At 43.8% G+C, this 15,671-nt stretch overlaps 1 protein-coding gene across 1 annotated transcript in view; it reads right to left on the reverse strand.

Annotated features, from left to right (window-relative positions):
• Nucleotides 1–2,682, reverse strand: part of CLIC1 (chloride intracellular channel 1) — a 42,514-nt gene extending 39,832 nt beyond the window's left edge. Inside the window, exon 1 of the mRNA XM_075323454.1 lies at nucleotides 2,494–2,682. Within this exon, the coding sequence (XP_075179569.1) occupies nucleotides 2,494–2,529 (36 nt within the window). The 5' untranslated portion in view covers nucleotides 2,530–2,682. The remainder of the gene's footprint in view (nucleotides 1–2,493) is intronic.
• Between the last annotated feature and the right edge of the window lie 12,989 nt (nucleotides 2,683–15,671).

Here is a 15,671-nt window from a genome sequence, read left to right on the forward strand (position 1 = left end):
TGTGCCGAGTGATGCCGATGCGAGACTCAGCGAGTCACTGTCTCTAACCCTGAGCTTGAACCATTTCAAATGCCTCTACTATTGTTTCACACTATTGTTGACATCACCCCCCCCCCCTTCACTACATATATGTATTTCAAGCATTGTTTACAAGATTTCCAGCCAATTCTAGGTTACCTTAAAATGGATAAGACCCCCCCCCCCCTCCTCGAATCCGTAGCTCAGCCCTTTTCAGTTAAATAGAAATGAGCTGCAATACCAAACACAGCCTGTGGACAAGAGTGGCGCTGTGCTTTAACCTTAAAAGGTAGGGTTTAAAGTAAATCATAAGCGGCAAATGGGTAATAATAGCATTCTATCCAGTTTCTATGCCCTTTATGGACAGATATATTGTCTTTCTGAAAATGTTATTAAATTGTTGCACAAACCATGAAATCTAGCCATGACAGCAGCTTAGTGTACTAGGCCATTCGACCTGACCTGCAGGCCCTTACCGGACAGAAAAAAGGTGCACTCAGCCTTTCCATTATTTACCACCATCTCCCATCCCCCTCTACTAACAACCTGAACCTGTTACTCTACACAGAGCTCCTACAATCACCGGAAGAACAGACTGCGCCATATACTGATTTTTTTTTTCTTTTTATCATGTTTTTGGTTATATTTTACATACAAGGGAAACCATTTGCAAGTCTGTTTGCATTTTACTGGAGCTGTAGGACATGCACTAGAATGTATAAAATAATAATAATAATAATAATAATAATAATAATAATAATAATAAAAGAATAGAAGCACAAAAAAACCCAATAATGGTTTTGGTTTAGATTACCAAAACCCACAGAAAAAAAAAAAAATTATATAAAATTATATTTATTTTTTTGTGGGTTTTCGTAATCTAAAGCAAAACCATTATTGGCATTTTTGTGCTTTTATCATTTATTATTATTATTATTAAATGATAAAAGCACAAAAAAGCCAATAATGGTTTTGCTTTAGATTACCAAAACCCACAGAAAAAAAAAATCATTTTATATAAAAAAAAAAAAATTTTTTGGACCCCCAACTACAATACCTGTGTCCACCCCAACTGGAGGGGAAGTGAGCGTCCAGGGCATTAACATGCAGAGCTAGGGTAGCAAATCTCGGCTAGGTTCAAACGTTGCGTCTTTCGGTGCAGATTTTAGGCACGGATATCAAACTAAAATCTGCATTTCTGCATCAAAAATCGGCAGATACTTTACTCTCTTTTTAATGTGGAAATTTTTGTTGCAAAAAAAAAGGCACAAAAACACTGACCCCAAAAAAATACAAAAAAAACCCAAGAACATATACAAAGACAATGGCTTAAGAGTAGTTAGCCAGTGTATTTAGGATGCCCATTGAAATAAATGTCACAATCTGCCCCCAAAAAGGTGCATTTTAAAAACAGAAATTAATATGCTAAAAATAACAAAAAAAACTAAACTAAAAATGCTACCAAGAGGCCAATTTCTGCACCCCCCCCCCCCCAATAAAAAAAAAATAAAAAAAAATTAGGACCATGTGGATGAGACTGGGCACTGGCGGACACAGACAGAAAAGGGTCCCTGTGCAAGAACAGTATATGGGCCCTCTGCAGTCCAATAACTCATCAAAATTCACAATTCCACCCATTTTGGAAAGAGATGTGGCCCCCCCAGCCTCTTGGGCCCCGTGCGGCTGTACAGGTTACACCAATGATATGGCCGCCCCCGAGACTGGGCTAAAAACTCATCCACATTGCCGGTACAGTAAAAAAACATTATACGGATTTTACGTGATTAAAATCCGCACCAAATATACAATGTGTGAACCCAGCCTTAACTTTTGCCCTGGATGATGGAAAGTCTCGCTAGGACTTTGCGGCCAAGTTTGGGTCAAATTGATTAAAAAGTGACATGTGGACCATAAGCACAGAAAGTTGTAGCAGGTTTCCGTTTTCGCCACCATTAATTTAGGCGTAAAATAAGGTTCATGTAGCACGGAGTTTGGCGGGCTCCGGAATGTGCTCAGATTTGGGGAGGCCCTATAATGTACAGAACAGTAAGTAGCTGCCCATGCTATTGGCTTCATGATAACATCTCGTAGGGAGCGTCATTCCCACACTGGATATATGTTGAAGATATATACCTTGAGCAATGTGATCTCTGAATATTACAGATGGATAATGATCCATCTCCAATATTCAGGGATCAAAATACGTGAAATTGGTATAAAGTCGAAGAATTAACTTCTTCCAAAAAGTAATAAAAGTTTGTAATTTTTGTGGAAAAGATGAAAGACCGGTAAATATTACAGAAAGTTACTTGGAGAAATCTGGTCACCAAGAAATGATGGAATCAGTAGAAGCTCTGTTTCGAACAAAGTTGGGTACTGGTCATCGTACCGGTCGTCGCCCAGTTCCCCCAACTTACCACCTGTTTCCAAACAATGAACTTAAAGTCTCATCAGACACAATGAATCTGTCCTCACCTTCACAAAGAGCTCCACATCAGCCTGCTCTGACATCTTGGACAAGTCTTCAAGGATTTCTGGCTTCGGATTTGTGCACAAGTCCACCGATAAATGAAAAGGGGGTTTATTTCGTAGCAGGGAAAGATCCAGAGAGTGCAATGTGAATGGGTGCTGGCTGGTGCTTTAGAGAGGGGTGGGGTGGGAAGTGGCTGCAGGAGGCTGTCTCTGAGGCTCAGGCAGGAAGAGACAGCAGCAGAGATGGGGGTGGCGGACTCTGCGGATTGGAGAGAGGAGAGAAGTGGGGTGGTGGCTGGGGGCTAGGCAGGAGAGGGCTGAGGCAGGAGAGGAGGCACAGTTTGGGCTGGGGGGGGTCACACTCACTATTTGTACAACAGTGGTAACTTTTTACGCGCAGATTTGTTACAAGTTGCATCAGGTCGTCTGCGGCTGGGAATATTAGTACTTTGTATTGTTTGTATTGTTCCAAAATCCTCATGAAGTTTTCTTTAAAAAAAAAAAAAAATGTTTAAAAGAACTGAGAGTCCTCAGTGGTTGATCCCTTTTCTTTGTGTTTCTGGTTGTCTATGGTTGTTTGTTTTCTTTTTAGATACTTCAGAGCACTATGTTCAGCCACCTCTTATGCATAATAAGTTATGTCTTAACCCCCTTTGTGTGACTTGTTACCCCTTAGGCTAGTTTCACACTTGCGTTGAACGGCATCCGTTGCATTGCGCTGTGACGGATGCGTTGCATATAATGGCACAACGGATCGTACAAAACAACGGAAAGCTTTTTTTTGCTTTTTTTTTTTTTGTTCTTTACAAATTTACCAGCAGCAGACTATTGTGAACGATCAGCTGATCACCCGGCTGCCGGCCGCTCAGCTGAGTGCTCTCAAAAGCCGGCTGCCGGCCGCTCAGTTGAGTGCTCACAGAAGCCGGCCGCCGGGCGATCAGCTGAGCGCTCACAGAAGCCGGCGGCCGGGCGATCAGCTGAGCGCTCTCAAAAGCCGGCGGCCGGGCGATCAGCTGAGCGCTCACAGAAGCTGGCCGCCGGGCGATCAGCTGAGCGCTCACAGAATCTAGCCACCGGGCGATCAGCTGAGCGCTCACAGAAGCTGGCCGCCGGGCGATCAGCTGAGCGCTCACAGAAGCTGGCCGCCGGGCGATCAGCTGAGCGCTCACAGAAGCTGGCCGCCGGGCGATCAGCTGAGCGCTCACAGAAGCTGGCCGCCGGGCGATCAGCTGAGCGCTCACAGAAGCTGGCCGCCGGGCGATCAGCTGAGCGCTCACAGAAGCTGGCCGCCGGGCGATCAGCTGAGCGCTCTCAAAAGCCGGCTGCCGGGCGATCAGCTGAAAGTTCGGCCACTGAGAGGCAAAATAAAGTTTCTGTGATAAAAAAAAAAAAATGAGCATGCGCAGTGAAAAATAGAGGATTCCGCCTCTCAAAAAATGTTACATGCTGCGTTCCTTCCGCCCGGCAGAAGCAACGCAGCGTCGGCCAGCGGAAGCAACGCAGGTACTTTTGGCACAATCTGTCATCCATACAAGTCTATGGGAAACAGCGGAATCCGTGAACGGATTCCGCTGTTTTCCAAAGGGCGGATTGCGCCAGAAGGTAATTAACGCAAGTGTGAAAGTACCCTAAAGAAGTTAAAAAAAAAAAACAGCTTAGTTTCTAGTTGAATTCCTTTAAAAAAGAAAAATTAGGTGTTTTTTTTTTTTTTCCTCTACATTTCAATAACTTTTTTTTCTTATGTGAATGATTTTTTTATTTTTTTATTTTTTTTTGTTTTAGCTCCTTCACCCCCAGGTGATTTTCCGTTTTCGTTTCGTCCTCCCCTTCTTCCAAGAGCCATAACGTTTTTTTATTTTTCCGTCTATATAGCCATATGAGGGTTTGTTTTTTGCATGACGAGTTCTATTTTTGAACAACACTATTTATTCTGCCCCATATTGTGCTGGAAAATGGGAAAAAAATTCAAAGTGCAGTAAAATTGAAGAAAAAAAAAGTGCAATTCCACAAGTTTTTTTTTTTTGGGGGGGTGGGGGGTGGGGTTATTTACCAAGTTCACCATTTGGTAAAACTTAACCTGGCAGTACGGATTCCCCAGGTCTGTCCGAGTTTGTAGATACCAAACATGTATAGTCTTACTTTTATCTAAGTTGTGAAAAAAATCAGAATAAAAAAAAAACAAAAAACCTGCGCTTCTGGCAACCTTTCTGAGACCCGTAGTGTTCTCGTTTTTTGCGATCTGGGGCTGTGTCATGACTTATTTTTTGCATCTTGAGCTGGTGTTTTTCATTATAAAATGTTTGCGTATATGTGATGTTTTGATTGCCTGTTATTGCATTTTAATGCAATGTTGCGGCACCAAAAAGCATAATGTTGTCGTTTGGAATTTTTTTTTTTGCTATGCCGTGTTCTGATTAGATTAATTGATTTTATATATTGATAGATTGGGCATTTCTGAATGTGAAGATACCAAATATGTATATTTTAATATTATTATTATTATTATTTTATTTTCAATGGGCGTGATTTCAACTTTTAGCTTTTTTTTATATTTTTTTATTTATTTTACTAGTCTCCTTAGAGGACTTTGTTTGCACTGTCTGATCGCATCTGTAGTTCTCCTGTGAATGGCAGTGCTCTGCCGACATTCACAGGAAGAGGGTCATGACAGCAACAGGGGTCATCATCTGACCCTGCAATGTCATGCGAACCCATTGGCGCCCGATGATCATGTCACAGGGATGCTGATTGCAGCGGGAAACAGCGCAATCCCGTCTAGGGCTTGTTAGATTGCACTGTCAGTGTTTGACAGCGATATCTAAGGGGCTAACAGGCGTGAGTGGATCTCCGATCCACCTGCGCCTTGTTAGTAACTGCACATGTTGGCTGATCAGATCAGCCGACACGACATATTCGGGCTCACAGGAGCCCGCATTAAAGGAACAGACACTGCCATGGACGTATAGGCACGTCCTTGGTCGTGAAGAGGTTAATGTGGGATATTTTGTATTATTTTCAGCGCTGTTTTGGTATAGGTGTCAATAAGGCTGAGTTCACATGTCCAATAATCTCCCGTTAGGACGGATCCAGCAACAATCTGTTGGCAAAAAAAGTTGTTCTAACACAATTTTTTTGTCTCCCACCTAAAAAGCTCTCCCTAAAGAGGGGTTTCCACAGCAGTGTTGATGTCTTTAAGATCTACCATGGGACCACAATGGATCTTAGGAGGCTACTGACTTCATAAAGTGACTTACAGGAGCTTTTCTCACAAATGCCGTGTCCTCCAGTTCGATTCTCTCCCATAGAAGTCAATGGAGAGTGAAAAATTGGATCCATAATCCCATTCTCCCTGCAGTAATGTGGTGTGTGGAATTTCTACAGTCGCAGGATTTACTCCTCATCATCCTCCAGTGTTTACTTAATTCCCCAGTTATGGATATCCGTCCCATCATAACAGGCCGCCGTGTAGTGAATACTGGTGAAGCTTAGGAATGGCTCCTTCCTGTGCCAGGGGGAGACTGGCAGAAGTTACTAGTAAAATAATGGAGGGGGAGAATCCCATCTGTCAGATCACATGCCAAGGAGCTAGGAGCAGAGCCATGTAATAATTAGGGTGCAGGCAGGACTCCAGAAGGACATGAAGGAGCCGGGCTCCAGGATATGTATGCTACAGTACAGCTATAGTTATGTGTATATCTCATCAAAACACACACCAGCTGCTGCAGAACCTCATAATACACACCTCGGCTGCTGCAGAACCTCATAATACACACCTCGGCTGCTGCAGAACCTCATAATATACACCTCAGCTGCTGCACAACCTCATAATATACACCTCAGCTGCTGCAGAACCTCATAATACACACCTCAGCTGCTGCAGAACCTCATAATACACACCTCAGCTGCTGCACAACCTCATAATACACACCTCGGCTGCTGCACAACCTCATAATATACACCTCAGCTGCTGCACAACCTCATAATATACACCTCAGCTGCTGCACAACCTCATAATATATACCTCAGCTGCTGCACAACCTCATAATACACACCCCAGCTGCTGCAGAACCTCATAATACACACCTCGGCTGCTGCACAACCTCATAATACACCTCAACTGCTGCATAACCTCATAATACACACCTCAGCTGCTGCAGAATTTCATAATACATAGTCTAGCTATTGCAGAACCTCATTATACCTCAGCTGCTGCAGAACCTCATAATACACACCTCAGCTGCTGCAGAACCTCATAATACACCTAGGCTGCTGCAGATCCTCATAATACATACCCCAGCTTCTGCAGAACATGACAATGTACACCCTAGCTGCTGCAGAACCTCATAATACACACCCCAGCTGCTGCAGAACATCATAACATCTCAACTACTCCGCAACCTCATAGTACACACCTCAGCTGCTGCAGAACTTCATAATATACATTTCAGCTGCTGCAGAACCTCAGAGTTGATCCCTCAGCTGCTGCAGAACCTCATAATAGACACCTAATTTGCTACAGAACCTCATGATACACATTTCAGCTGCTACAGAACCTCAATGCACACTTCAGCTGCTGCAGAATCTCATAATACACACCTCAGCTGCTGCATAATGTCATTATACACACCTCAGCTGCTGCAGAAACTTATCATAGACACCTCAGCTGCTGCATAACCTCATTATACACACCTCAGCTGCTGCATAACCTCATTATACACACCTCAGCTGCTGCAGAACCTCATAACACATATTTATTAGACCACATGGATCCTGTTAATTACAGTATTACTGCTGAGCACTATTGACTTTTTTAGGAACAGAAAATAATCATCCATCTCTTCAAAGTGCGTCCAAGTCCCTACAAGAAGCCAGAGGAAGGAAGACGGGGAGGAGTGAAGTATAAGGACGGATATTAGAAAAAAATATCGCTGACGTGGGAGTGCTGGGAGGGGTGCGCTTCCTCCCTGCTCAAATTTAGTCCTTCAGACTATTTACCTCAGGCAGAGACAGCTCCAGGGCTCTTGTGGAACTACAAGCCCCAGAAGGTTAAGATTTTGAGGGAACGCAGCGGCCTGAGTCACCATAAATGAATCTTTTATGTTATGCGTTAGCCAAGTAAATTTCAGTAACTATACGCCATGTACCGGCTGTGTATAATGGTTGCCAGAATGTGAGGCCTAGTCAGGCTCTGGACTGAGGCCTAGTAAGCGGTTAGTTCAGGTCAGGCCGGTCCGTATATCACAGATGTGGGAACCCGGCCTTCCTGATGTGTGACACACGGGGCCACATGTAGCATGTTTTTCCTCCTGTAGCTAATCCATTTTTTTTTTGGCATATGAGAAAAATTGATCCGTTTTCTATTAGTGAGCTGGATCCGGTTTTCATCCATTTTCGGGTTGTCAGGTGTTTACCATCAGTTTTCTCATGAGACCTATGGCCTAATTTTTTTTTTTCTTATTTCTATGACCTTGGCTTAGTTGATCTGTGACTTGGATCAAAAATGGACGTGTCTGGTTTTTTTTTATTGCAGACACCGGGTCTGGAAAAAACCCTCACGAATATGTGATCAACCCCATTTACTACAATGGGTGCAGGAAAAACCCCTCACGGATATGTGATCAACCCCATTGACTACAATGGGTGCAGGAAAAAGCCCTCACGGATATGTGATCAACCCCATTGACTACAATGGGTGCATGTTCTATCCTTGAACATCATGATACATGAAAAACTGACGAATGGACGTCTCCCTTCCAGCTTGTGTGAAACGACCTCAATAATAATTTTTTTTTGGTGTTTTTTTTTTTTTGTTTTTTTTTTTTACCTATAAAGAAGTTTACGGAAAAAGCTAAATTATTGCAAACATTAAAACCATGTCTTCATGAGCAAACTGCTGCTTTTATTCTATTTTTTTGCAGTTTTATCTGCACCAAAATACACAATAGCAATCCGCACTAATTGTTACCTTTTTGTTGTGTTTTCTACTTTTTTATGCTTTTTTTGTGCCGATTTGAAATTTTGTTTTTATTCATTTTTTAGTGCAGATTCTGCACTTAAAATCTCCACCTTGTAACGTGCTTTTTAGGCTATGTTCACAGACTGCATCCTTTAGGCTATATGCGCACACTGCGTTTTTTTTCTGACTACAAAGATGCAGCGTTTTTGGCCCCACAAAAAAGCACCCACAGGAAAAACACATGCGTTTTTGTGCGTTTTTTGATGCATTTTAATGCGTTTTTTTTGCTGTGTTTTTGTCCAATGTATTCAATTGGTGAAAAACGCAAAAAAATTTGACATGCTGCATCTTTATGGTCACCACAAAAACACAGCTAAAAAGCTGCACTGTGCATACAGCAAAAATGAAATGTCATGAACTTTGCTGGGAAGCTGTAGTAGGAGTGAAAAGGCGCAATAGGGTCTTACCCGATTTACAGGGCAGAGGGAAAAAGGGTTAAAAACACACTCACCTGGCTGGGTTGTGCCAGTCACAACCCCTTAGAGAACGTGGATGAGTGCTTTAGTGGTTCAGCAGCGGCCCCGTGTCTGAGCAAAGGATATCAAAGAGTAGACTGGAGGAAAAACGGGTTTAAAAACCGCGCTAGGAAACCACGAGCAAGGATGTAAATGAATATTTTTCTTTTATTTAGATAATTCCAACGTGTTTCGGAGACCCATCTGTCTCCTTCCTCAGGGAAAAAGAATCACATCCCTGAGGAAGGAGACAGATGGGTCTCCGAAACACGTTGGAATTATCTAAATAAAAGAAAAATATTCATTTACATCCTTGCTCGTGGTTTCCTAGCGCGGTTTTTAAACCCGTTTTTCCTCCAGTCTACTCTTTGATATCCCATGAACTTTGCTGGGGAAGGAAATTCATGCAGTTTTTAGAACAAACGCACCCAAAAAATGCACAAAAACGTGGCAAAAAACGCAGCGTGCGCACATAGCCTTACTGCATTTTTGGTGCACATTTCAGGTCACAAAGATGCACGTAAATGCATACATTTCCTTCTCCCAGCAAAGTCTATGAGATTTCTATTTTGCTGTCCACACCGGGCATCTTTTTTTTTTTTTTTTGAAGATGCAGCGTGCCAATTCTTTATGCTTTTTTCCATCGTTTTTGAGCCCTTCCAGTCAATAGATTTTACTTAAAAAAACACATTGGGCAAAATGTGGTAAAAATGCATGCGTTTTTTGATGCGTTTTTGCCGCGGGTGCATTTTTTGGGGCCAAAAAGCTGCATCTTTGTGGTTAGAAAAGATGCGGTGTGTGAACTTAGGCTTCTCATTAAAAGAAAAAAACAAAACACATAAAAAAAATCAAAGTTCGAAACGCGAGGCAGGCCAGAGTTTTCATGAAATCACATAGACTTTGCTTGAATTGGTCATCGCAGACGATTTTTCTGCACAAAAAAAATGAAGTGGAAAAATAGTGTTTACATACTCTACATGAGGAAAATGAGTGGAGATGGGCGAAATCACAGATGTTCGGGTTCAGTTCAGGCCTGGACTTGACCCCGGACACCATAAGTCTAAGGGAACCGTACTTATGTGTTATCAAATGGTATTAGTAAGGGCTAGGGCTTTTTTTTTATCTGGGTAACCGAACCCAAACAGTAACACGGACATCTCTGAGAAGTCCGTGTTTGGGGTCCATGCACGGACATTAGAGTCTCAGTATAGACCCCAAACTTTACAGTTCAGGTTCGCCTATCATTAAAAATGAAGAAAAAGATAAAGAACCCCCTCCACTGTATTCTATTCGGGGTCGCCCATGGAAAAGGTTCACATAGGGGTTTGGATAGGTCATCGGCTGTCACTATACAACCCATTGGGTTTCTACAATTATATTGCAGAGGCCCATTAGGGGTAACAGAGAAGACCCCCATAAACACTGGCGGACAGATGCAGAAGAGGACCCCTGTGCAAAAACAACATATGGACCCTTTATAGTCCAGTATCTTATCAAAATGCACAATCCCTCCTGCTTTGGAGGTTGTAATGGGCCTCCTTTCCTCCTGGGCCCTTGTGCGGCTGCACAGGTTGCACCAATGATACGTCCGCCCCTGCCCATAAACCTACTTAGATGCAATGTTCGCTGTTAAGCATGGCATCTAAGCAGTTAACCCGCTGCTATCAGGGAGCTCCAATCGTAGCAGGTGTCTGCCGTGCTAAACAGCTGGCACCCACCACATATAGGCGGTAGATGTCCAAAGAAGCGGGTGGATGCCAGGCAGGGCCCTATAGGGGGTGGCGTGGGCTGGCACCATTCACAGTGCACTACTGGATTGTAGCATTTCATATAATTCCCTATTGATTGTCTGCAGCGTTTATGTAAGGCGCAAAAACCCTACACAATATTGTTTTCCCAAATATTGCTGCATGTAGAGGTATCCCTAAATGTAATTTCCCATGAAATGCAAGGAATTTTTCCATATTGTGCTCATCTACACAAACGGAGCGGTACATTTGTCAGTGAAAAATCAATGTTCTGTAGGTTACACGGACCAGACAAAGTCTGAAGTCTATCCGGGAGGACACTACCTTCTCGCAAGCAGATTTATTGCTTATTCATGATGTCCTCTATTCTGAAACCTTCTAATATTAAAATATAGATATCTATAGGTTTTTACAAACAAAAGTCCTCATTTATTAAAACTGGCCCTGTTACCCATAGCAACCAACCCTGGCTTAAATTTGAATTCTTAAAAATTATGATCTTAAAGGGTATTCCCATCTTCGTAAATAAATATTGTCGGATAGTTCTTGTAAAAAGAAGCACTTTTACCATTTACTGTTTATTAAAATTTTACACCATTCTTGAGATATTAACACTTTTTTTTATTTACAGCTGGTTGCCTTGGAGACCGACCACTGCTGTTAGCTAACTTGTAAGCACTATGCTGAAGCTGGGCAGGAGTAGGACGTAACAGTGCGCTCCGGTGATCACATCCAAATCCATAGCCGTGTTTACAAGCTCATGAGAAAAGCGTTTGTAAGCACAGCGCATTTTCTGCAATTGCTGCTAAACTGTAGTGGTCGGTCTCCTAGGCAACAAGATGTAAACAAAAGAAAATCGTTAATATCTCAAGAACGGCTTAAAATGTTGACAAACAGTAAATTGCAAAAGTGCTTGTTTTTACATTCACTATCCAACAATACCCATTTAGGAAACTGGAAAAAAATCCTTTAAAATCATTCCTATGGCTGTGATGAGATAGTGATATATTCCTCATATGTATTCTAAGCTCCAGGAAGTATATATCTCACCCAGGGAGTCCGGATGGGCATACTGACAATCTCTGCACAGCACTGTAGAATATGTTGGCTCTATCCAAATATTGGAATTAATGCATCAATATTATAAGGGCGTCGCTGGTCCTTAATCTTGTATGTTGAAGCCACCACCCTCTTTCATCACTGGACCTTGGCCTTTGACTACATTATGTCATACTTGCTTTCTAAATTGTTTTTTATTTTTTATTACCATGGTCCCCAATTAGAGCCACACCCCTTTAATTTTCCAACCGCTTGAATGCTGCGTCTCAGGCATCTCGGCAGTATGCAAAAGTAAGTTTGGGCAGTTTTCTGAGATGCTACCATGATCGCCAATTAGGGCCACACCCCTTACCTTTTCCAACTGCTTGAATGCTGCGTTTCCATCTGATGACAAGGCATCTCGGCGGTATGCAAAAGAAAGTTTGGGCAATTTTCTCAGATGCTACCATGGCCTCCAATTAGGGTCACACCCCTTTCCTTTTCCAACCGCTTGAATGCTGCGTCTCCATCTCATGACAAAGCATCTCAGCAGTATGCAGAAGAAAGATAAGGCAGTTTTCTGAGATGCTACTATGATCGCCCAATTGGGGCCTCATCCCTTTCCTTTTCCAACCATTTGAATGCTGCGTCTTAGGCATCTCGGCGGTACGCAGAAGAAAGATAGTGCAGTTTTCTGAGATGGTCGCCAATTAGGACCTCACCCCTTTCATTTTCCAACCGCTTGAATGATGCGTCTCAGTCTGACGACAAGGTATCTTGACAGTATGCAGAAGAAAGTTTGGTCAGTTTTCTGAGATGCTACCATGGCCCCCAATTAGGGCCAAAACTCTTTCATTTAACAACTACTTGAATGCTGACCCTCAGCCAGATGACAAGGCATCTCAACGGTATGCAGAAGAAAGTTTGGGCAGTTTTCTGAGATGCTACCATGTCGCCCAATTGGGGCCTCATCCCTTTCCTTTTCCAACCGCTTGAATGCTGCGTCTCCATCTCATGACAAGGCATCTTGGCGGTATGCAGAAGAAAGATAGGGCAGTTTTCTGAGATGGTCGCCAATTAGGACCTCACCCCTTTCATTTTCCAACCGCTTGAATGCTGCGTCTGTCTCACAACAAGGTATCTCGACAGTATGCAGAAGAAAGTTTGGTTACTTTTCTGATATGCTACCATGGCCCCCAATTTGGGCTTCATCCCTTTCCTTTTCCAACCGTTTGAATTTTGTGTCTTAGGCATCTCGGCAGTACGCAGAAGAAAGATAGTGCAGTTTTCTGAGATGGTCGCCAATTAGGACCTCACCTCTTTCATTTTCCAACCTCTTGAATGCTGCGTCTCACTCTGATGACAAGGCATCTCGACGGTATGCAGAAGAAAGCTTGGGCAGTTTTCTGAGATGCTACCACCATGGTCCACAATTAGAGCCTCACCCCTTTCATTTTCCAACCGCTTCAATGCTGCGTCTCAGTCAGATGACAAGGCATCTCGGCGGTATGCAGAAGAAAGTTTAGGCAGTATTTTGAGGCACGTGAGAGATTTCCAGGAGAGAGGAATTGCTCCCTTTTTTATGGGAGCCTCATGGACATTGTGGGTGATTTGACAAGTATAATCATGCTGGTTATAATGATCGGGAACTCGTTTGCGCCAATTGCTCCTTGCCTAAGGCAGATAGATATCACAAGAGATTAACCTTGGCAAGAGAGATACCTTGGCAATGATTCTGGTAGAGCGTTACCTTTGCATGACTTATATCTGCTATGTGGCGGGTATAATATCGGCACTACATTTCTTCCTGTAACCCATTTTTTGGTAGCCTCTGTATCCCAACTTTTGGTCCTATTCTTGACAAAGTATGTGAACCGAGTAGTGTGTAAAGGGGCCTGGCTGACTGCTCATCTAATTGCTAAGGCAGCCCCCTTCTCTATCACCGAAAAGTTCACTCTAGACCACATATGTAAAATTCTGTCCTACAGGCTGATTTTATTTGGCCCGCGATGCCAGGACCTCATTAGTCTGTATGGAGGGCTATGTGTGGCCCATTATTCTGTATAGAGGGCTATGTAGGGCCCATTATTCTGTATGGAGGGCTATGTGGGGCCCATTATTCTGTATGGAGGGCTATGTGGGGCCCATTATTCTGTATGGAGGGCTATGTGGGGCCCATTATTCTGTATGGAGGGCTATGTGGGGCCCATTATTCTGTATGGAGGGCTATGTGGGGCCCATTATTCTGTATGGAGGACTATGTGGGGCCCATTATTCTGTATGGAGGGCTATGTGGGGCCCATTATTCTGTATGGAGGACTATGTGGGGCCCATTATTCTGTATGGAGGGCTATGTGGGGCCCATTATTCTGTATGGAGGGCTATGTGGGGCCCATTATTCTGTATGGAGGGCTATGTGGGGCCCATTATTCTGTATGGAGGGCTATGTGGGGCCCATTATTTTGTATGGAGGGCTATGTGGGGCCCATTATTCTGTATGGAGGGCTATGTGGGGCCCATTATTCTGTATGGAGGGCTATGTGGGGCCCATTATTCTGTATGGAGGGCTATGTGGGGCCCATTATTCTGTATGGAGGGCTATGTGGGGCCCATTATTCTGTATGGAGGGCTATGTGGGGCCCATTATTCTGTATGGAGGGCTATGTGGGGCCCATTATTCTGTATGGAGGGCTATGTGGGGCCCATTATTCTGTATGGAGGGCTATGTGGGGCCCATTATTCTGTATGGAGGGCTATGTGGGGCCCATTATTCTGTATGGAGGGCTATGTGGGGCCCATTATTCTGTATGGAGGGCTATGTGAGGCCCATTATTCTGTATGGAGGGCTATGTGGGGCCCATTATTCTGTATGGAGGGCTATGTGGGGCCCATTATTCTGTATGGAGGGCTATGTGGGGCCCATTATTCTGTATGGAGGGCTATGTGGGGCCCATTATTCTGTATGGAGGGCTATGTGGGGCCCATTATTCTGTATGGAGGGCTATGTGGGGCCCATTATTCTGTATGGAGGGCTATGTGGGGCCCATTATTCTGTATGGAGGGCTATGTGGGGCCCATTATTCTGTATGGAGGGCTATGTGGGGCCCATTATTCTGTATGGAGGGCTATGTGGGGCCCATTATTCTGTATGGAGGGCTATGTGGGGCCCATTATTCTGTATGGAGGGCTATGTGGGGCCCATTATTCTGTATGGAGGGCTATGTGGGGCACCTTATTCTGTATGGAGGACTATGTGGGGCACCTTATTCTGTATGGAGGGCTATGTGGGGCCCATTATTCTGTATGGAGGGCTATGTGGGGCACCTTATTCTGTATGGAGGACTATGTGGGGCCCATTATACTGTATGGAGGGCTATGTGGGGCCCATTATACTGTATGGAGGACTATATGGAGCACATTATTCTGTATGGGGGGGCTATGTGGGGCCCATTATACTGTATGGAGGGCTATGTGGGGCCCATTATACTGTATGGGGGGGGCTATGTGGGCCCATTATTCTGTAAATAGAAAACAGAAAAAGGAGTTATTGCAATGAGCAGTCAGCTGGCCTCACGCTAGATTTAGGACTCTCGTAGCGTCCCTCGCTCAGTTTCTCTGCTGTGCTATCTGTTTGTTGTTTCAGATATTACTGTGATTTTCACCCACAGATTCAATCAGTTCACATTACAGGAGCGCTCACTCAGGATGGCCGGTCCTGCCTCTGTCAGTAAACACTGATTATAGTGTGGACATTTGGCACACTGGTAGCGGAGCAGCTGTACAAGCAGCTGACGTTTCCTGCCCGGCCCTTATATACGACTATTAATAGTCACATCCTTCATGAGGACGTCACATCAAACAAGCATCATAACTCCATCTGATAGAGAGAAGTGGCACTTCATGATCCCCTGAGATGTCTACAAA

Source organism: Anomaloglossus baeobatrachus, chromosome 9, assembly GCF_048569485.1.
Source record: "Anomaloglossus baeobatrachus isolate aAnoBae1 chromosome 9, aAnoBae1.hap1, whole genome shotgun sequence".
Classification (NCBI taxonomy): domain Eukaryota; kingdom Metazoa; phylum Chordata; class Amphibia; order Anura; family Aromobatidae; genus Anomaloglossus; species Anomaloglossus baeobatrachus.